This window comes from Cherax quadricarinatus, chromosome 10, assembly GCF_038502225.1.
Source record: "Cherax quadricarinatus isolate ZL_2023a chromosome 10, ASM3850222v1, whole genome shotgun sequence".
Lineage (NCBI taxonomy): Eukaryota > Metazoa > Arthropoda > Malacostraca > Decapoda > Parastacidae > Cherax > Cherax quadricarinatus.
Genome location: NC_091301.1, coordinates 743,041 through 766,043, shown reverse-complemented (window position 1 = coordinate 766,043; position 23,003 = coordinate 743,041). Strand labels below are relative to the sequence as shown.

General features: G+C 38.1%; 1 protein-coding gene across 1 annotated transcript; it reads right to left on the bottom strand.

Annotated features, from left to right (window-relative positions):
* Positions 1-361: 361 nt before the first annotated feature.
* On the bottom strand, positions 362-21,167 carry LOC128687882 (uncharacterized). The gene is made up of 3 exons (XM_053775446.2): positions 20,975-21,167; positions 10,444-10,964; positions 362-4,203 (listed from the first exon to the last, which is right to left on the bottom strand). The coding sequence occupies exons 1-3, from the start codon at positions 21,108-21,110 to the stop codon at positions 4,081-4,083; spliced, it is 780 nt and encodes a 259-aa protein (XP_053631421.2). The 5' UTR covers positions 21,111-21,167; the 3' UTR covers positions 362-4,080.
* Positions 21,168-23,003: the final 1,836 nt, after the last annotated feature.

The following is a 23,003-nucleotide window of genomic DNA, read 5'->3' as shown; positions in this document are numbered from 1 at the left end:
TGTGGGCTGAAGGAGCTCCTGTGAGCTTTTCTCGTCCAGAAGTGGCTAATGAGAGCCTCTGGTTACCAACTGGTTGTGTGACCATGTAGACACATTAGTAGCTCATCGTAGAATGACACATTCCTTAAACAGGTACACAATACCATGTATTAGGGACTCCACTTCCTCTTCTCTTTCTACATGGTAATAACTTCCATAAATGCAAATATCGCTGTTTTCCGGGATAATTTTATCATTCTTAAATTAAACAGTATAATCAATTCATATCAAATTTCGGTAATAAAATTTAATATATGACATTTTTTATATTGTTTTTCTAATCATTTAAGGTGTAAATAATCATTCCATTTCGTCACTTCAACATTTATTTTGCAAAACATTATATCCAAAGACTGATACAAATTTATGTAAATTTCACCTTATACACACACAAATATGCAAACAATAATATTCTACAAAAAGGAAAAAATAATGGTTTCAATGCCCAAATCATTTATAGGAATGAGTAGAAAAATATGGCACTGGAAGGAAACAATATTTGTTTTAAGAGTAAAAAATTTACAAGATAAATATCATTCATGAGAAATACGCGAAACGTGACAGAAATAATAACGCTGGAGATGAAAGCAGGTATAATAAATCACTGGCTAAGTCAAATCCAGATTCAAATATAAAGAAAACGATACCTTAACATAATATTAACTTATAAAGAAAATGATATAATATAATATTAACTTATCAGTAATATAATATCTGACCGTAAGGGACTGTAATAGGTAAAAAAAAAAAAACGTTCATATAGCCTGTAATAGATGAATGTCTTAAATATACCTGTAATTAAGATGTACAATTTGATGCACATGAGCAGAATGCAGAAACTTACGAGAAGTGTTTTCCAGTGTTCAGACACTGAGTTTACATTATTATTGTTTATTTGTGAAATATAGGCAGTAAGTCGACAAGTAGTACAAGAAAGAAACGTAGATAGAAAGACTGCACTAACGCGACGTTTTGCACAGTGTGAGCTTTATCCAGGAGCTTTATGAAGCACTCGCTGAGCGAAACTTAAATTTAATAAAGACTTGCTCTGTCTACGTATCTTTGGTTTACTATTATCTATATTTTGAATTAAAAGCGTTCTTAACTGGTAAAAACAAAGCAAACTGTTTACGTAATTCTTAACTCTTAATCTGCTCATGAAAACTCTTAACCTGCTCATGAAGACATTGACTAGAAAATAAAGAGTGCTTGATGTGTTAACCCTGCAGTAAAACTGATAACTGAAGAATCATTATGCTGTTTTTGGTGTCATTAACATATTACTGCGAAGGATAAAATTATACATAACCTCGGCATAATAAAGTTGACTTAAGCTGTATAATGTTGCCATAGTGTATGTTAACTTATACTTATTACTTAGAAGTCTAATTATACTCTTATTATTAGAGGTTGTATGTAGTTATTAGAAGAGGGTGTATATAATTTGCAAATTTTGAAATAAAATATATTTTACCAACATCATCTGCATGACTGAAACCTTGACATTGTTTCGAAAAAAGATCAAAATATAGATGATAATAATTTTATATAAAAAAAATATTTCTTGTATTTATGTAAGTAAACTCATTTGGTTAGGCTTGTCATGCAGACTCACTTCAGCTTAAGTACAGATAAACGCAACCTTGGCTCAGTTTTCCTAAGTTAGGCTTGCATTTACGGAGTGATTCCACCACATCAGTAAGGCCATACATAGGGCCGCGACGGATGTTTGGTTTGCAACACTAAATGCTAAATTTATCACTTCTCTTAGCTTTGATGATCGCGGACACAGGCTCGGCAATCTCTAAATGAAAAGAACACTCTCTCTTGCTTTCAAAGTGACGACATTACTGTACTCAGTGCCTTTATATTAATTCCTAAACAAAAGTATTCATTTTCCATAATTGACATTGTTTAAAGTACTTATTTGCTAGCCTGAGTGTGTTCTATTTTTTTATTAAAATTGCCAAACCGTATCCAAAAACAGAACAATGCCTTTTTATATTACTTGCAGCACCACAACAGCTTATTCCAATGTACACACGCGAACACCAAAGGCAAATTTTTTTTTACTTAAGTCCTGAGAGAACGCGCACTTACACTACATAATATTCAATGTGAAAATCTTTTATGACACCTCAACATTGGTTGTTTTAATGGGTTTAAAGCCAATCAATTACACGAGGGTCATTAAGGCTACATGTTGCCTTAACATCAGTCAAGGATACTTTAATCTCTAAATTAGATCAATATATCAAGGTGTGTGTGTGTGTGTGTGTGTATGTCTGTTTATACACTTGAGTTTACGTTAATCCATAGCCTCATGTAGTCGATAGGCTTTAAACCCATTTAACTATCAAAGAAAACTCTCAGTACATAAATACTGAAAGATACGCAACTCACGGTGTACATAACCCTGACACCTTAAAAAATTCCTTTATCTTCATATGAAATACTTATTTGTTGTGAAAAGACTTTTTTTTACATTTATGTAACTTTTAAATTAGAAATTCAATGATCAAAGCTTGGGTTACTTGCCAGTTCATTAATAAAGCGTTTTAAAAACTTTGCCTTTAGCGTCAAACCTTACAGACTAATGGGAGCAGGCGTTTCCCATTTCAAAAATCTTTTGTGGGATGTGTAGCCCTTCCCTGAAAAGCCTTAAATTTAAGAGTGGGGAGAAGAGTGCTTCCATTGAAAGACTAATTTCAAGGACTGGAAAAGAATATGCTTCTCCTGAAAGACCTAAAGCATGAAGGAAGCACCCAACGCCCCTGAAAGACCTTAAAGTAAGCAGGAAGTAGGCATCTACTCCCTGTGAAGTTGAGAGAGAGGGCATTTGCCTCTCCTGAAAGACACGGTAGTCTAGCGCTGAGCGTTCAATACTAGCGGCAAGTGAGATCAGTCGTTTGTTAATGTCATAAGTGTTAGTTAATCGGAACATTGTAGTTCCCCTCTTAGGCTGTCAGGAAATCCTTCAGTAATTCCCCCTCCTAACCCAGTCCGTTAAGCTTCACAACACGTAATGATGACTACTGTTTATTGTAGTTTTAATCAGGGATTGTTAGGCTTTGCTTCAGTAGTATAAACCTTTAATAAATAGTGAGGCTGAAGCAAGAAATTATATTCAAAATCAGTAATTAATTACACAGTTTTATTAGAACTTGCTAATCTTTGGAATGTTGTGAGATAGTGGAGTACGCAGTTTTTCCTATTCACACATCGATCAAAGTTTACAATAATTGAATATTCATTGCTGAATACATTACTTCATAGTGAAAGACATTGGGCAGTGAGCCAAATGTAGCAATCCTGAAGCCTTGTTACTTAAAACTTTATTTATAGGAATTATTACAAACATTCTGAAAAATCTACACAATTAATTTTTTGAACTTTCAAGTGCTGAAAAGTGACACAATCAGGTCTTGTGTAGTTAAACCTAAGGGATGTGTGTAATGATACAGTAAGATGCAAATTAATTCACTTAGGCCCAAGGCCACAATATGAACTAATTACGGAGACATATTTAGTCACAAAACCGATCGTGTATATCACTTAATGATCAATCCCTATACTTTGATGCACCCAATTTACAAAGCTTGCGGTTATTTCACTAAGATACTGCCTCGTAGAGGCATCTCTTTGGGGACTTTTCCTTATAATAACAATGGCAACACATCTTAAGCCTACAGTGAACAACAGTTGTTCAGGATTTTATTTTCGTAAATCTAATGGTTGACCAGAGGGAATGAGCAGGATCCCAAAACCATCACTAAAGGCAGATCCTTATCTTGTCTTTGCCGAGGAGGTGACCCACACGCCGGGAGCCATCACCTCCACGGCCTACAACAACACGTGGCCAGAGAGGTACACAAAAACACCACGTTGACCTCCCCGCAGTGCCACAGTCCAAGTGGTAACAGAACAGTAGACATTGAAAAAAAATGCCCACATGTTACCAGTAATTAATGCACGAAGCATGCTATTCTAAATCCCCATCATCCTAAAAGAGAATTAAAGAAGTTGTTGCCTAGATATCGATCAGCGTAGCCTGTTGACGAGTCGCCACCAGATGAGGCAGAGCAAGGAGGCGGTGATACATTTGGTGAGTGCTGTTGGTACTGCCAGGTTGAAGGAAGCATCATTACTTCTCTTGGTCGCAACCTGAAAGGAATAGAGAGACAAAAGAATGAGTTAGAATACTCGTTACATTATGACTATATTAATTGAAACCAATTTTAAATAACTCAGTGAATATAGTATGGCAGAGGGTCAACTTAAGAATGCCCTCTCTTCCCTGGTATCATAACAATGGAAGACAAGCCACGGGGAATGGTAATCTTCAACTCAGGATCTTTCACACGTCTCTGTGCGTCATTAGGAGCCATGCAATGTTGCAAGAGCAGAAACAGGTGGATCGAGGGAACGTATTCTCAGAGTAAGGTAGCGTGGTGTGTGTGTGTGTGTGTGTGTGTGTGTGTGTGTGTGTGTGTGTACTCACCTAGTTGTACTCACCTAGTTGAGGTTGCGGGGGTCGAGTCCGAGCTCCTGGCCCCGCCTCTTCACTGATCGCTACTAGGTCACTCTCCCTGAGCCGTGAGCTTTATCGTACCTCTGCTTAAAGCTATGTATGGATCCTGCCTCCACTACATCGCTTCCCAAACTATTCCACTTACTGACTACTCTGTGGCTGAAGAAATACTTCCTAACATCCCTGTGATTCATCTGTGTCTTTAGCTTCCAACTGTGTCCCCTTGTTACTGTGTCCAATCTCTGGAACATCCTGTTTTTGTCCACCTTGTCAATTCCTCTCAGTATTTTGTATGTCGTTATCATGTCCCCCCTATCTCTCCTGTCCTCCAGTGTCGTCAGGTTGATTTCCCTTAACCTCTCCTCGTAGGACATACCTCTTAGCTCTGGGACTAGTCTTGTTGCAAACCTTTGCACTTTCTCTAGTTTCTTTACGTGCTTGGCTAGGTGTGGGTTCCAAACTGGTGCCGCATACTCCAATATGGGCCTAACGTATACGGTGTACAGGGTCCTGAACGATTCCTTATTAAGATGTCGGAATGCTGTTCTGAGGTTTGCTAGGCGCCCATATGCTGCAGCAGTTATTTGGTTGATGTGTGTGTGTGTGTGCGCGCGCGCGGGCGTGTGGCTTAATTTACATAAACTTGTGATCCAGAGAAGAAAATATTCAATATCACTTCGTGCCTATCTATTTTTCCCAGAGACAGACATCACACTATATTGAGAATTCGTCGAGTCACAACAATACCATCCGACTCTCAAAGTGCAAACACCGCACTTTCCACTTCACGCTAACGCGATGCCTAGTAAACCAACTACGCATACAATGCCTGTATCAGCGGAAACAAAAACGTTATGGCAACACGAATTCAGAGGTGGTAATGTTTATGAAGAAATAAGAGGCAGCGAAGTGCAAAGAAGCACGTGGTAGCAAGGGACGACTAGTGTCACAGTGACTACTTACCCCACGAGTACTCTGTGCTAGTCTTGATGAACTAAAACCTACTATTTATTTTTTTCCTATTCTTGGCGACGGTTCGTGAATTTGCTTACCTGCACTCACACATTTAATACAAATACTAATGACAGTTCTATCTTCATGAGAGATCCCAGAAGGCTTCAATTTATGGTTGCAAATATTCAAATGTATTTATATGAAGAACATAAAAATACGAAAACAATGACAATGGAGAGATGTACCTATTGTGGAGAAATTTCTCCAGTGAAGGGGTTATCTCTCAGCCCTCTGAGGGGGCTTAGCCCTCCCGGAAGGGGCTAGTGAATTCTAGTCTATAGCTAAACGACAAGAAACCTGCCCTTTTGTAATGAATACTGTTGCAATGTGTAGTAAGGAAGAGATATAAAGCTGAACTCAGCAGTTCTTTTGTGCGAGGGTGACTTGCGAGCTCTGGGCAGGGCGACAAGCTAGGTTGAATTCAGACAGGAGAGCGTGAACATGTCACAAATCTCCCGCTGAGAACAAAGAAAACACTGACTTTGTGCTTTAAACTCTGAAATAGTGTCAATCTCCACTAGGAAAACTAGTGTTAAAAAGAAACACGAGTATATCATCCGCGGTACAATCCCGATAAGTGTAGTTTGTGTCGCGGTATGTATTCAGGTTTTACGAACAAAGGGACAAGATATCACCCTATCGCGAAAAAAACTGACCGAAGTGACTCCCTATCGACGAGTGAGGACATAACTATGCATCTGTAGCAGCCTACTCAAGACATCAATACCGGGGTCATACTTCCCATACCACAGACTAGGGAAAATTGGGTCAGTTACAATACCCAGGTAAGTCCAGCCATACCCACACCTGATCACCTTAGCTACAGCTAATAGGTAGGGGTGTTACCAACAGATCCCGTGATACGTGGGTGATTCACCCAAACCTACTTAAGTATCACTAAGCATTTCAGACGATAGTGAAATGCTGAGATGTACGCTCCTTGGGGCAAATTATATGACTAACAAACTTGTTAGCACACAGCCACTGTGGAATCTGGAACGACACCCCGACGGGATGTCCAGGGAGAGGCTGCTGGACAGGACGATGCTAACAGATAAGCACCGATTACTATATGTTTCATGCAGGAAAGTGTATTTATCTAACCAGTTCTCCACACCTATGATTTTCTTATTAGTGATATATACATTATATATATATATGGAGATGGGAAGTACAGTGCCTGCACTCTGAAGGAGGGGTGTTAATGTTGCAGTTTAAAAACTGTAGTGTAAAGCACCCTTCTGGCAAGACAGTGATGGAGTGAATGATGGTGAAAGTTTTTCTTTTTCGGGCCACCCTGCCTTGGTGGGAATCGGCCAGTGTGATAATAAATAATAAAATATATATATATGTATTGACTGGTCATAATTTGACATGTAATAAACTTTACTATGGCGTAGGGGACATACTTGTTACCAGCTTTTAAGTCGATAATCCTAGCATTAAATCCGGCCATAATGTCGCAAATGACACCAATCTAATATAATCAGCTAACTGCCTGACAAACAGCCATTTGCCGTCCAGGTGACCCATCCCCAGCCAGAGGTGTAACAAGCGCACGTGGGCCTCGTTACCATATTATAATTATGAGATTAACTGCTGGTTTATCCCTGCATGGCCCCGTAATCTGCTGTTGCTGCTCACTGGATGGCATCACCCCGTGACGTCACCTGGCCAGCGATAGGTAATCACCCCAGAATAATAATAATAATAATATTATTATTATTATTATTATTATTATTAATAAAATAATAATAATAATAAAATAATAATAATAGAAGAATATGAAGAAAATATAATAATAATAATAATAATAATAATAATATTATTATTATTATTATTATTATTATTAATAATAAAATAATAATAATAATAATAATAATAATAATAATAATAATAATAATAATAATAGAAGAATATGAAGAAAATATAATAATAATAATAATAATAATAATAATAATAATAATAATAATAATATTTAATAATAATAATATTAATATTAATTTAAATGGATACTTTCGAAGCAACAAATTATTTATATTTAGTATACGACTTACCAAAAAAAAAAAATGCGAACAAGGTAGTTCATGTGATCCTTAGCGAGCGGACTTTCGCTTCTGCCTGACGCCTCTTCCTCAGTAATAACAATAGGCTGTACATAATTAATGAGATGGAGTCATTAACTAGAGGGAGGTTGGCGTCACGTGCGTGCACGCACCAACGCACGTGCGTCCTCTTCCGTGCCACCTTACCTTTTTTGGGGGTGGGGGGAAAGAGGGGAGTTTACCTGTGAATGAAGGGTGAGGGGGAGATTACCTGGTTGGTAGGACAATATGGAAGGAGAGAGGTGAGTGTATCTGGGGGTGAGCTGGTTATTAAACGAGGGGGAGGGAAGGGTTCCCCTCAGAGGGTATGGGGAAGCTTTCGGGGCGAGGGGTAGGGGAGAGGGAAATGTATCTACAAGAGGGGTATTGACAAAGGAAAGTTTAACGCATGTGTCAAGTGGAAGAGGGGAAATGACCTTACTATTCTTCCCCTCTCCTGATCTCTCCCCCTCCACCTCTCCCACTGCCCTTCACTTCTCCCATTGCCCCTTCCCCTCTCCCTTTACCCTCCTACCTCTCCCGCTGCCCCTTCACTTCTCCCATTACCCATTACCCCTACACCTCTCCCACTGCCCCTTCCCCTCTCCCATTTCCCCTTCACCTCTCCCACTGCCCCTTCACCTCTAGCATTGTCCCTTCCCCATGATACATATATTTCATTCTTTCAGTAGAAGGCACCTTGAAGGGATTCAATGGTGCTCTTGATCCGAGGAACTAGAACCACCCTCTGTTTACTTTCATCATACTCGAATACCTCCCGTTATCCTCCTATAATTAATAATAATAACAATAATAATAATAATAATAATAATAATAATAATAATAATCAGCACTCGAGCTGTTCAGCGCATAATTATTTGTCTCAGTTAAAACCTTAATTAAAAAAATAAATAAACCCCATAAAACTTTTCTGTTTTACATAACCTCATTTTTTTCCTCGACAGTTTTTACCAAAAATTCTAATCACATCCCCTTTCCCCTTTCCGGAGTTCTCTCACCTCCCCTCATGTTATCTGCCACGTCCTCTGTCCACTTTCCTCTTCCCACCAACTTTCCCCTCTTCGCTGCCGCCAGATACTCCATATATGATAGACTGGCGGCTCTTAAACAAGTAGTCTCATTTGAAATTAATTATTAGTTCCCCTCAGTGTCTATCCCGCACGTCCCCTTCTTTCCCCTTCCCCGCTATTCGCATCATGGCACGGCAGATGGTGTCCCCTCAGACGCCCCTGAGAATGAGGGGAACGTCAGGACGGAGAAAGAAAATGTGGGGAAAAGCGATGCGATATTTGAGAGAGAGAGATTACACACACACACACACACACACACACACACACACACACACACACACACACACACACACACACACACACACACACACACACACACACACACACACACACTCACGCACGCACGCACGCACACACACACACACACACACACACACACACACACACACACACACACACACACACACACACACACATAAACTCGCCTAGGACAAAATGGTAACTAATTTAAACACACACACACACACACACACACACACACACACACACACACACACACACAGACACACATACACACGCACACACACACACACACACACACATAAACACACATACACACGCACACACACACACACACACACACACACATACACATAAACACACATACACACGCACACACACACACACACACGCACCCTACAACCTCAACTAGGTGAGTACACTCACACACACACACACACACACACACACACACACACACACCCTACTCAGGCATGAGGAACTTCCTGCAAGACATTCAGTGGGAGAGGGAACTGACAGGAAAACCTGTACAAGAAATGATGGACTATGTGGCAACAAAATGCAAGGAGGCAGAGGAGAGGTTTGTTCCCAAGGGAAACAGAAATAATGGGAAGAACAGAACGAGTCCTTGGTTCACCCAAAGGTGTAGGGAGGCAAAAACTAGGTGTACTAGAGAATGGAAAAGATACAGAAGACAGAGAACTCAGGAAAATAATGAGATTAGCCGAAGAGCCAGAAATGAATATGCACAGATAAGAAGGGAGGCTCAGCGACAATATGAAAATGACATAGCATCGAAAGTCAAGTCTGACCCGAAGCTGTTGTATAGCCACATCGGGAGGAAAACAACAGTCAAGGACCAGGTAATCAGACAGAGGAAGGGTGATGGGGAGCTCACAAGAAACGACCGAGAGGTATGTGAGGAGCTCAACACGAGATTTAAAGAAGTATAGATGATATTAGCGAAATTATTCATGAAGAATTTTGCCCGGTCTCCAGACAAACTCTCGTCCACCGCCGACACCGCCCATACCACTACATGAATGACATATTTTATTCATTTTAGAGTATGTATCAGGTTTGTATGTTATTTATATTGTTTTTTATGTCATATTAGATGAAGTGAGATAGATAAATAAGCCGTATAGTTGATATTAGCGAAATTATTGAAGTACAGAATTCCACTGGAACGGATTAATTGCATTTCAATTAATTTAAATGAGGAAAATTGATTCTGCAAACGAGCAAATCCAGTTGCGAGCAAGGTCATGGAACGGATTAAACTCGCAAGTAGAGGTTCCACTATATATATATATATATATATATATATATATATATATATATATATATATATATATATATATATATATATATATATATATATATATATAAACCTTTCTAGTGAAAGATTTACAACGATATAGTTACGTCTCTGATAACTTACCTTTGCAGAGTTAAGTTGAAAATTATCAGCAATCTTGCGAAGTTCTCTTCCTGCCTTCCTGCAGCGATCTTCTTCCTCCCTTTCTCCCTGAGTGCTCTCTCCCTCTCCCTGAGAGTAGTAGGAGTGGTTGGGGTGGTGGGGCGGGATGTTAGGGCGGTGGTGTGGGGTGTTGGGGCATCGGTGGGGGCGCGGCAGTGGCCAGGAGAGCTGGGGGAGGGAGTGTTGGGGGTTATGTTGGGGATGCTCACTGTGAAGTCTGCGACGGACCTCCCGAATGTGTTTCAGTCCCACTTTGAGATTTTCTTCCCAATTCACGAGGTTACCGAAGGAGGCGGCGCGGGTGCGGGTGCTCCTGCAGGCCTCCGGCGTGGGCGTGGGTGGGGGCGTGTCAAGGGCGAGGTTGGACGTAGATAAGGTATGGATGGTTTTCTCAGGGAAGAAAGAGAGGTAGGAGTGTGCTCGACGTAGCGGTGACGGAGGAGGAGTGTTGCTGAGGATCACATCTGGCAGCGGCGCCAACCCTGGTGGTGTAGCGATGGATTAGTTATTACCAGTTCACGAGAATAACTTTCCTAACCTATGTGACCAATTTTGTTTAGTTTATCTAAGATAAAGTGGGTTTTCATACCTCCTAGCTATCACCCGTAACACAGGCCATGGTTTTTTTTATACTTCTAGATATATAACGGTCTTACACACAGTGTAACTATATTTTACTCGTTTAACAGTTATCCAATTTTAATCTAGTTTGTTAGCTTATTTGATAAAAAAAATTTTGTTATCTAATCAAGTTAGTTTATTTTTTGTATAATTGATGCATACGAGAGAGGACTCTTGTTATCACCCGATTCCCAAAATGCTATGATAACCAGAATTAGGAGTTATAGAAGTAGTCTATCAGGCAGACTACCAGCCACACGGAACTCAACTAGGAATAGTTGGTACAGCAACCGGTTAATCCAGCAATTAAATAACCACTTCACATGCGGTTTGCAGGTCATTTCTAAGTTAGGTTTGGAGAGTCTATCCTATATCCATTAAAAAAAAATTGAAACATACGACAACGGAAAAAGTCTGCGGAACCAAAGAGAAAACCAGCAGCTAATACGCGTGGCTAGAGCAATACAATCAGGTTACCACTGTTCAGAGCATCTTCAACAGGTACCCACTTGACTGTTGTTACAAAACTGCCATGATGTCTGCAGTTGAGAAGACGGGCTTGATACTGATGCACACTGAGCTGGAGCAGCAAAAGTGCATGCTGACACTACTCTTTCTCTATCCCCCCCCCCAGCAAAAACATCGTGACAAACAACCATTACATATCCCACAGCACTCATACAACCATCAACAAGGCATAAATGTGATGACAGACGCGGCGTGTCTACGACAAACTTCTTCCTCTTAGTTGTTTTTCAAGAGTTTTCCCCTCAATAGTTACGATGATTACCCGCAATTACGGCAAACGTCGATTAGGACAGGCGTAATTATTCTGAAGTAGAATTAGCTAAGGAAACTCGACCTGGTATTGTCTGTGTACACGGGGAGGGGCAAACAATTATTTTGCTTTTTTTATTTAGAAAAAAAAAAATGGATACATCAGCAGTGTCCGGGAGGTAACCTAAGGAGGATGGGGGGATGGGAAGTTCTGCTCTATGTTGATGATTTAAGAAGTTTCGGAAAAAAGTCACATTTAAACAGTTGTTGGTATTCCCTACCCCCCCCAAGTCTCTCTTTATTACTCGTCTTGTTCTGTACTTTACTGCCACTTGTTTTTTTTTCAGCCTCATGATTGATTTACTTCTGGTTTCTTTGTTTCACCTCTCTCTCTCTCTCTCTCTCTCTCTCTCTCTTCAGGCTTCTGCCTTCTCCTTACCTCTCTTTCTCTCTCTCTCTCTCTCTCTCTCTCTCTCTCTCTCTCTCTCTCTCTCTCTCTCTCTCTCTCTCTCTCTCTCTCTCTCTCTCTCTCTTAAGGCTTCTGCCTTCTCCTTACCTCTCTTTTTTTTTTCTCTCTCTCTCTCTTGAGACTTCTGCCTTCTCCCTACCTCTTGAGACTTCTGCCTTCTCGCTACCTCTCTCTCTCTCTGCACCTGTTTACACCTTTCTCTATCTTTCTACTCCCTCTGTACCTGTTCCTCTATGCACCTCTGTAGAGAGACAGAGAGAGTGAGAAAGAGAGAGAGAGAGAGACAGAGACAAAGAGAGACACCCACAGAGAGTCCTATTGACAAAAAAAAAAGGCAGTTTAACGATGAAAGTGAAAGTGACAGGGAAATTGCAATGTTGTGCAGTCATGGACTGCTACAAACAGATGAAGACCAATACAAAGACAAACTGACTCATACACAGACAGATATAGACACAGGCACATACACAAACACAGTCATAGACAGTGACAAATACAAACATGCTTGGCACACTGAATTACTAGGCAAAGGGTACTGGTAATGAAAAAGACAGGTATAGTTGACAGTTAACTCACCACATCATCTTTCAATAACTGTGTTTCCTACGACGTCAAGATCTGGAGATGCTGAAGCATCTTGTAAAATAAAAGCTACACAACGTATGTCTGAGAAGAGGGAGAGACATAGCACCCATCTTTTATTTAGGGCTGAGTGTGGATTTCGTAACACTGAGGGATGAGCCAGTTTGGGCTAGAGGAGTCTGGTAAAGCTTCAAGTCTGCCGGTTGTTGTGGACGCTAGATCAAGGGGCCCCTAGTGCAAATAAACAGCAATGATAGACTTTCTTGGGTTATCCCAGATTATGAACATTCTGAGGTTAATAATCCGAGAAAAAGCATTTTTACACAAATAACCCGCACATAGAAGAGAGGAGCTTACGACGACGTTTCGGTCCGATTTGTGTATCGTTCCAGCTACGGTATTGTGCCTTTTTTTGTTATTTAAAAAAGTATTCTTATTCAAAACACTTCTGTTTTTATCCAAGCGTAGCTAACATTTATACAGATGAACCAGAGAGGAAAAGAGAAAAATATTTGGTGTATTCCTGTTGTATTTGCAGCATAATTATTCTCCCGTTATTTTAACCTAGTTTCCTTTCAAAAGTATATATTTAAACTCTTAAGAACGATGTATTTAGTAGCGCTATGCAACCTTGTGGCTCCTGTTATAAACGCTTCCCGATAAAAATCTAACCACTCTGTTACCTTTATTGCGAACATCTATGTACTTCTGCCAAGGTTTCAGATTCCTGTAAGCAAAACTGAGAGTCCTTCCAGTTTGATTAAGTTCCTAATTATTTTATCTTACACGTGCTGTATCTTACACGTTCAGTACCCTGTAGTCTGCATACAATAAAGTAGTGGTACCTCGTTAGACGTCCGCCTTGCAATGCGTCCAACTTGGTATATGTCCTGGTTGGACGCGAAAATTTTTTCTTGGTATACAACCTTAGTTTGGAATACGACTCGCGTGCTAGAGCTTCTATCAAAATCAAATGAAAATCTTTATTTCCTTGTAAAGCTTATAATGTGTGGTTTACATGTTAAAAAATATTAATTACAAAGAAGGTCACTAGCATGCCTAGGTATTTCGAGCAGACTAATGCTAATTCTTAGGAATTATTAGGAATTTTATGTTTACAGTCACATGGGTGCCCGCTAGCGTCAGTACGCGCGTTGCTACCAGTCAGTGAATAACCTGCGCTCCAACTCTCTGAATTTTCCTGTGATTTTTGTGTTTTTTCGTATAAATTTTTAGTAAATTCATTAACCATGAGTTCTAAGAAAGTTAATGAGAAGAGCCAAGCAACGAAGAAAATGGTTAGATCACCATGGAGGTGAAAAAAAGAGATCGTTGAAAGGTATGAAGTTGTGACGCGGATCCTGGACATGGCTGCTGCACATTGTGTGCCGAGAACGATATCTACGATTGTGAAGAACAAAGATGTTATTAAATCGACTAATGTTGCGAAGGGGGTGAAATCGATTATCAAACAAAGATCAGAGACATTAGAGCATGTTGAAAAATTGCTTTTGATCTGGATAACAGAAAAACAGTGTGCCGGCAACAGCGTATCCTAGAAGGCGCTCGACTTTTTCAGCAAAGTAAGTTAGGTTAAATTTGCATTTATTTCATCTGATTCTTTTGTATTTATGTATTTTAGTATTAAGCATTGTTTAAATTACATATTTTAGTATTAAATAGTGTTTAAATTATTTTATACAACTCCATCAATGTATAATATACCAATAACAGTAGGATTTTTTTTAATGGGAACGAATTAATCGTTTTCCCTATATTTCTTATGGGAAAATTCATTTGGTATACGTCCTGTTTGGTATAAGTTCAAGGTCCTGGAACGGATTAAGGACGTATACCGAGGTACTACTGTATTATAAGTAGGAAATATTTCCTAGATTTTGTAATAGCTTTTTCTAAAATTTGATTAATCAGGCTGTTCTTGTTTACTTTGCCACGACGTTTTTAAAAATAGTCTTTAACTACATAAGTATTTTGATTTTAAATAAAAATACTTATGTCATTTTCCCAGAGAGAAATAGATAAAATAAAAATGAACCTAAATGGATAAACAAGAGATTAATAATCTCTTGGATTAAAAAGAGATGTAGTGACAGACAACAAAAATTGGGTCATTTAGTGGACAAATATATATAATTTAACAGAATGGTCAAGATGGGAGGAAAAAAAAGCCAGACAAAATAGGAATTTACAGTTGCAAGGAACCTAGAACCAATCCTGAGACCTTTTCCCATATATATATTGCACACATGTTAGGGAAAAAGACAAGTATTTAAATGTGACTCATGTACAATTCTTTGATCCAAGGAAACATACCTGACCTCTCCTTCCTTGGATCAAGAGTCTTATTTTTCCAGTCCCTGTATGATTCCTGTGCGTTTAGCGATCTCCTATGAGTAATAATTACTAACAATTAGAAAAGAAAATTAAGTTTTTGAAAATTATTTGTTTTATATAAATCATTAAGTGAAATGCCGGAAAATAATAATTATAAAGATCGCGATTCAAAAAATTAAGCAAAGATCACAGACGGAAAAGAAAACTATTTTTAAAACTTAAGTTTTCTGGTCTAGACTTGTTATTTTTGTGCGTTTTTAAATAATGCATCACTGCAGACGGGCTTCTCAGTGTATATGTGGAAGCTGGAAGTGCAATACAATACCCATTTACAAAACAGAGGTTATACTCTAACCAACAAAATTTAACATTTATTCACATCAGACACCAACTTAGTTGTTTTAAGCTAACTCTGATGCGCTGATCACGAATCTTAACTGGTTTACTTTATAACGTAAGGTGCTTTGTAAACCTTATGTTCAGTATTTTGGATATTAGGGTTGAGGAACCACATGATAAATGTTTCCTACCAATCAGAGGTATTATAAATAGATATGATGTGTGGTGCATGCAATGACAGACACATTTTCCTTAACGTAAATTCATATTATATATATATATATATATATATATATATATATATATATATATATATATATATATATATATATATATATTATATATATATATATATATATATATATAGGATGGGGTCCACCTCTGGTGTAAATTGTGGGACCCATAGCCTCGGAGAGGCTATATATATATATATATATATATATATATATATATATATATATATATATATATATATATATATATATATATATATATATATATATATATATATATATATATATATATATATATATATATATATATATATTAATATATATATATATATATAAATATATGTATATGTATATATATACATATACAGCCAGAAATCAGTGTTTGTGTATATTTCGCCTGCTCTCGCGAATTTCTTGCATTGTTAAAATCTCTAGTAAGGCTGATGAATGCAGGGGATGAGATGAAAAGCTGTAAGCCTTCTCCCTGAAAGCTGGCTGCCTTGGATCAAACGTGTAGCGAAAGCTACACGCCAAGGTATTGTCCAGTGTGGGTAGATTGGTAAAGCACTGCGTACCTTGTCCTAAGGTTCGTAGGTTCGAGTCTCCTTCAGCCAGAGATCAGTGTTTCTGTATATTTCACCTGCTCTCGCGAATTCCTTGCATTGTTAAAATCTCTAGTAAGGCTGATGCATGCAGGGGATGAGATGAAAAGCTGTAAGCCTTCTCCCTGAAAGCTGGCTGCCTTGGATCAAACGTGTAACGCAAGCTACACGCCAAGGTATTGTCCAGTGTGGGTAGATTGGTAAAGCACTGCGTACCTTGTCCTAAGGTTCGTAGGTTCGAGTCTCCTTCAGCCAGAGATTAGTGGTGTTTGTGTATATTTCCCCTGCTCTCGCGATTTCCTTGCATATATATATATATATATATATATATATATATATATATATATATATATCTTCTCCATGATGGCAATGTCTTGGTAAAATCATTCACCGCGAGGTATATTTCACAGAAAAGAAACATGTTGGAACAATACTAAGTTTAGATTTTAATTCACTGTCCCAAAATTAGTTAGAAACAACTATTTTTAAACGAACTGAAATCCACTGTTGGCCAGTACTGCCGTAGATTCGAATTACAGTCCCATCTGCCTGAGCTCAGGGCCAGTGTTTGGTGTCTTGTTTGTAATTTACAATAGAGGCCTAAATATGTAACACAAGTAACTTTGCCATAAACACAAAAAAGTGGCCGGCCAATGAACTGAAGATTCAGGAGGCTTCAGTAAAGTCAGTTGTTTTGTCGAAAAACCGGCAGACGCTGTTCAAAGTGGAAAGTACTGAAATCACTATACCAAATAATGTAGAGTCTGATCATAAAAGGTAAAAGCATATGGTCGTTTTGATTTAAAATAAATCCGAAATTAAGGCAACACTGCATAAGTACTCACAGTACGACAAACTGCTTTTATAACTAGAAGTATGAATGACGAAGTCTCCGAAATTATACAACGATATCCATCAATGGTAAGGACGTATTTGGATTATGATGTGCAATTCTGATCTCCGTATTACAGAATAGATAAAAATGCGTTAGAAAACAAAGAGAGAAACAGACAACAAAATTAATCTGTCAGGAATCTTCCTTACAAAGATAGAGAGCCCTGAACATAGTCTTCAACGGTGTACAGTGAGACGAGACATACTCTTACTGCATACAAATGGAAGGTAATTATAACTGCGGAGGATATTAAGCAAAGTGATAAAAATATCAAATAATATCAAAATGATAAAAATATCAAACAGAAAGAACTCGAAAAAATAGTTTTATATCTGATAAAAATCAAAGCTAGAAAAAGGAACATCAGTTTGTCGACAGATATTGCAAATGAATAATATAAATTATTTAACTGATCTAAATAATAAAATAGCACTAAGTCGGTAGGATCGAACACTCCCTGCAAATAAGAAGGCGTTGTTGCATGCCTCAAGAGAAACTTAATATTTGTAATTAAAGGTTAGATTTGCTTAGGTTAATGTGCAATGATGACATTTAAGTATAATTAACTAATAACTATATTATAAACGGGCACATTAGGTTTGATAGCGTGAGATAGAAACACTGTCCCTTGGAACGTTGATATCCCACGCACGCTCTAAACAGTAAAACACACACGTATGCAGCACTTAGGAATTTCTTAGATGTTTTGCCCACCGTTTAGGTTGGAAGATCTATTCAGGGGTCATAAATTACCACCAACTCAAGAGACACTGCAAGCTAATGACAGGATTAAACCCTCATGTTAACTAAGGAGGTCTCCCACACCACGTAAATGTGACCAAACTTCGTAGAGGAAGGCCTAGTTAAGCAAATGTTTCAAGTTGCTTTAAAAAATGTGCTGGACTGTTACATTTGTAAGAATAATGAGGTGCATTCATGAACTGACCAGCTTAGGATATAAAGCTTATTGTAACGCTTAGTAAAAAACTAAAATAATGTACCACGTTCATGGGCTTCGTAACACCGAAAACATTTTAAAAGGATGATAATAATAATAATAATATATTATTTTATTTATTGATAGGTTGTAAATCGCTTAGGCCCCCGGGAATGGACGGGGAGAGGGGAGTTCCACTTTCTCGGATCAAGAACCCTTCATCAGATTCAATGCACCCCTCCCCTTTCCCTCGACCTTCAATCATAAGCCATCTTCAGTGTGGAAAAGACATACATGTTAAGGAACAAACTTTTATTTAATGGAGAATAAAGAGTCACAACACTAGAACAGTTCACCAAAAACCTTACGAGGACACTTGGGACCCTCCTGAACCACTAGTCTTAAGTCAGTCAACCAACTCACCAGACACAGTACATACTCGTCACCATTCATACGTTTCACTGTGTGTATAAAATTTTTCTATAAGCGTCAGCGTTCCTCCAGGATTGCACACTCGTTTACGCTGGACAAACTTTTTTTTTTTTTTTTTAGCAATACGAAACAATGACTTGCTAAGAGAATGTCACATTATGTCTAGAAAACGGAAAAGTCCAACATGTAAAGTTCTTTGTATTAAAGTTTATATATGAATTTCCATAATTTATTGCATTTTTTAAGTAATGTATATATATACGTATGTTACACAAATAATCTTAATTTTTAAAGGGTGGACTGGTAATCCAGCCGAAGACCTCGTTCAGGTTACCAAATTCTCCAGTGCTGGGTTATCATATGACTAAGACCTGTGTAGGGAGGCATTTGGTAATTCCTTTAATTGCTATTTAAGGGATTAAAGTATTCTTGACTAGTGGTGAACAAATTACTTGCAGTTTTAATGACCCCTCGTGTACTCGATAAGCTTTAAATCCCATTAGGCAACCAAAATCCTTATACACCAAGTGACGTTATCGTTAATCTTTAAAGGGTGGACTGGGAAGCCAGCGGAAGGCCTCGGTCAGATGAGCATAAATTTCAGTGGCGGGTCGTCATATGACTGAAACTTGAGTCAGGAGGCATTAATTTTTTCCCCAACGAATCTTTCCAAAACGAAATTAACTAGCACTTAACATCGTCTTCTCTTTGACCAGTGAGTTACTTTAATGTGTTTCAAGTGCATGTATGTATGAATGTATCTTCCAGTTGCGTCACTGATGCGTCTAAAGTACGTCATTGACGCGTGGAGTGCGAAATAATTTAGGGTGTGGTAACTGCGTCACCTGAGGTGCGCAGAACCACTTGCCCAATGCCTTTGTTTACTAACAAATCATTGATGTCATAATACATACTACATTTAAATAATAATAATAATAATAATAATAATATTATTAATAATAATAATAATATTATTATTATTATTATATTAGTGAAATGTACTAAAACCACCAAGTTAATTTTAATGTTCATTCTCCGGCAATCCAAACGTTTAACAAGAAAAAAATTCAGTGAAGTCTTAAAGAAAAAATTAACTGTAAGCAGACACATCCCCGCGAGGTACACATTAAAACGACGATGACACCGATGATGGGCGATGTCCATGTAATTGACAGTAGCTGCAACATAGTGGAAATGACGTCTTCCGCAACACGGAGAAAAAAAATTGCAGTGTCATAATTTTTAATAGTGTAAAAACAGTACGAAGAGATTTAAAGCGAATATTCAAAGACGAAGGGCTTATATCTATACTTATATATATATATATATATATATATATATATATATATATATATATATATATATATATATATATATATATATATATATATATATATATATATATACGTATAAATATATATATATATATATATATATATATATATATATATATATATATATATATATATATATAAATAAATAAATATATATATATATATATATATATATATATATATATATATATATGTATAAATAAATATATATGTATAAATAAATATATATATATAAATAAATATATATATATATATATATATATATATATATATATATATATATATATATATATATATATATATATATATATATATATATAATACTGATCGGAGTATCGATGAAAAGAAGATAATTGATAGATATTTCAGCATACCACACTACCGGGATAAACCACTAACGCTATCACAAGGTGACCGTTGACTTTCCCTGCACACATCGACAGGATGCAACAAGTCTCCTCACGAGACCAAAAACGGTGCGCTCACTTGCAGCTTGTTTCAACACGCGCCCCGACTCAACTCCTTTCAATGTAGTCTTCTGCTTTACTATTACTGCTTTTAAAAAATACACTTATTTAACCAAAAATTGCCTTATATGGTAACAGAGGTAATTATGATAGATATTTTGTTGGAATTAATCAAGGAATTCTAAACAGGCCCACTTCATTATAGTAAAAAATCACACAATTCTACGGAACACTCGCATACGTTTTCAATACTACACCTGTAATTACACCTGTTATATCATTTAACGCACAGGTATCTAACCAAAATACACTGTACACTAGTATTATAAAACACACACACACACACACACACATGCAAGTTAAACACCCTTCTTAGCAACATGCCGTCAAATTGTAACACTTATCCTGCCAATAAAACAATAACTAACGAGATGAGAAAGTTCACTAACCTCTAGATCTCTGGATGGTGCGCCAATTCATCTCATCTGTGAAAATGCACTCGCCCTCATAGGTAAAGTCACTGTCTATCATGTCACTGGTAAAGCCAAACGGCATCGCACATGCCCGTAGAAGTACACTGGCCATGTTTATGTGAGGAAATTATAGAAATGTTGTTGTCCTCTCAGCTGTTTATCTTGTAACCTCCGCGGGGGTACTGAGGAGGGATGCTCGAGTTACAGGTTCCAGCATCGACTGAGAAAGTAACAAGTGCGCGCGCATTCTCTGGCCAATCACCGGTCTCCCATCTCACCAAACAACTTTCACCCTGCAATATTTTGATTCATTGTTGTAGCTTAACAATATATAAAAATTAAAAAGATCAGACCCAGTCACATGAGGGAATAATATGTTCGTATACATAGAGTTTATACTTGAAAAATACAGAAAATTAAAGACGAAAATGGTAAATATTTAATGTTATTGACGTGAGGCAACACCAAAGAAAAGGGCGGGGCTTGTGTCTCTCTGGGAGGCAACCAATCAGGAAGCAGCAGGCGCACGTGTTGAGGATTTGGCGCGCAAGCTGGTAAACAAACATCGTGGGACCAACCAAGGAAGAAACCCAACTTAGTTTATTTATAAAGAATTCACGCATTATGGTATTTCAGGGAGCTGGTGTTTCCTGCTTGATGCACAAATACCACATATTAAGCTGTTATCGCCAATTATACTATGTTCTGGCAGCGTGAGACAACGGATAGGGGAGTTTGGCGTTTGCTACAGGAACTGAAGTGTCTGATAGATGACTCAGAGGTGACATCGGGCAGGCGCCAGGGATTCAACCTCAGTATTCATGATGTCATGTTGGTTGGTGGCAAGCGAGACGTGTGGCGTTGTCACGCTTTGTTTATTGTCTATGTTTGTGTGTATATGTGAGTTTGTGTGTACATGTGTGTGTGTGTGTGTGTGTGTGTGTGTGTGTGTGTGTGTGTGTGTGTGTGTGTGTGTGTGTGTGTGTGTGTGTGTGTGTGTGATCACTTTTTTGAGTTTGAGGTGTTCAGCTTCAGCTTCTTTGGAATCATGAACCACTCCAACTTCAATATTTTGTTCCCTATTCTGTTGTATCTTTCTGCTGCTGTGATGCTGCAAATAAATTCCTGTTGTCCCTGCGTGTCAATTTGGTAATCAGCTTCCATCTGTGTCACTTAGTTCTGGTACCTCCTAGGTTAAACAGTCATTCTTTGTTTACCCTCTCCTTTTATCTCAGTATTTTCTATGTCGTGATCACGTCGCCTCTCTCCTAATTATTCTTAACGTCGAGGGTTCCAGTTCTTGGGTTCTTTGTAGTTTGTTTCTCAACTCTTGTACCATCCTTGTTGCAAATGTTTGCACCTTTTCTATTATCTTAATGTATTCTTTTGTTGTGGGTTCCAAACAAGTACTGCGTACTCGAAGATATACCTAACTTATTCCGCCGACATCATTGGGTTTCTATAAGTTTCGTGTGATGGGTTCGGTGTGATATAAGCTCCTAGAGTTTTCTGAGCGTCATTTCTCCTTCAAATGCCTGTGTGTGTGTACTCACCTATTTGTTTGCAGGGTGTCAATTCACAGCTTCTGGCCGTGCTCGGAAAGCCACTATGACTCATCATCATCTTTAGCTGTCATACATATCCCTCGGCTCCTCTTCCACATTTCAAACATCCTGTCCCTATCCACGCTATCTGATCTTTCGAGAATTGTATTTCAAATGTTGTGATCATGTTTTCACAGAGGCTCCTCCTGTCTAGTGTTAATTTTACTTTCGCAGATCTCTTCGCATGGAACATTACCTCAGATTTCAGCACCAATCTCTTTGGTTACTTTTTTTTATGGTTGGTTGGTTAATTGGGTCTAAAGCTTACCGACACACGAGGGTCATTAAAGCTGCATTTTAGCTGTTCGCCTTCAATCATAAGTACATTAATACTCGAATATGGGCATATTTAATTTATTGTAAACGCTAAGGTTATATAGTCTGAGAAATATGCTTTCTCC

Bases quoted from the DNA above. Each gene is read 5' to 3' on its own strand.
- LOC128687882 (XM_053775446.2), bottom strand. From the start codon at position 21,110: ATGGCCAGTGTACTTCTACGGGCATGTGCGATGCCGTTTGGCTTTACC. The intron at 10,965-20,974 runs GTTAGTGAACTT...CTACACCACCAG, and splicing joins CACCATCCAGAGATCTAGAG to GGTTGGCGCCGCTGCCAGAT. The intron at 4,204-10,443 runs GTAAGTTATCAG...TATTCCTTTCAG, and splicing joins TTCAACTTAACTCTGCAAAG to GTTGCGACCAAGAGAAGTAA.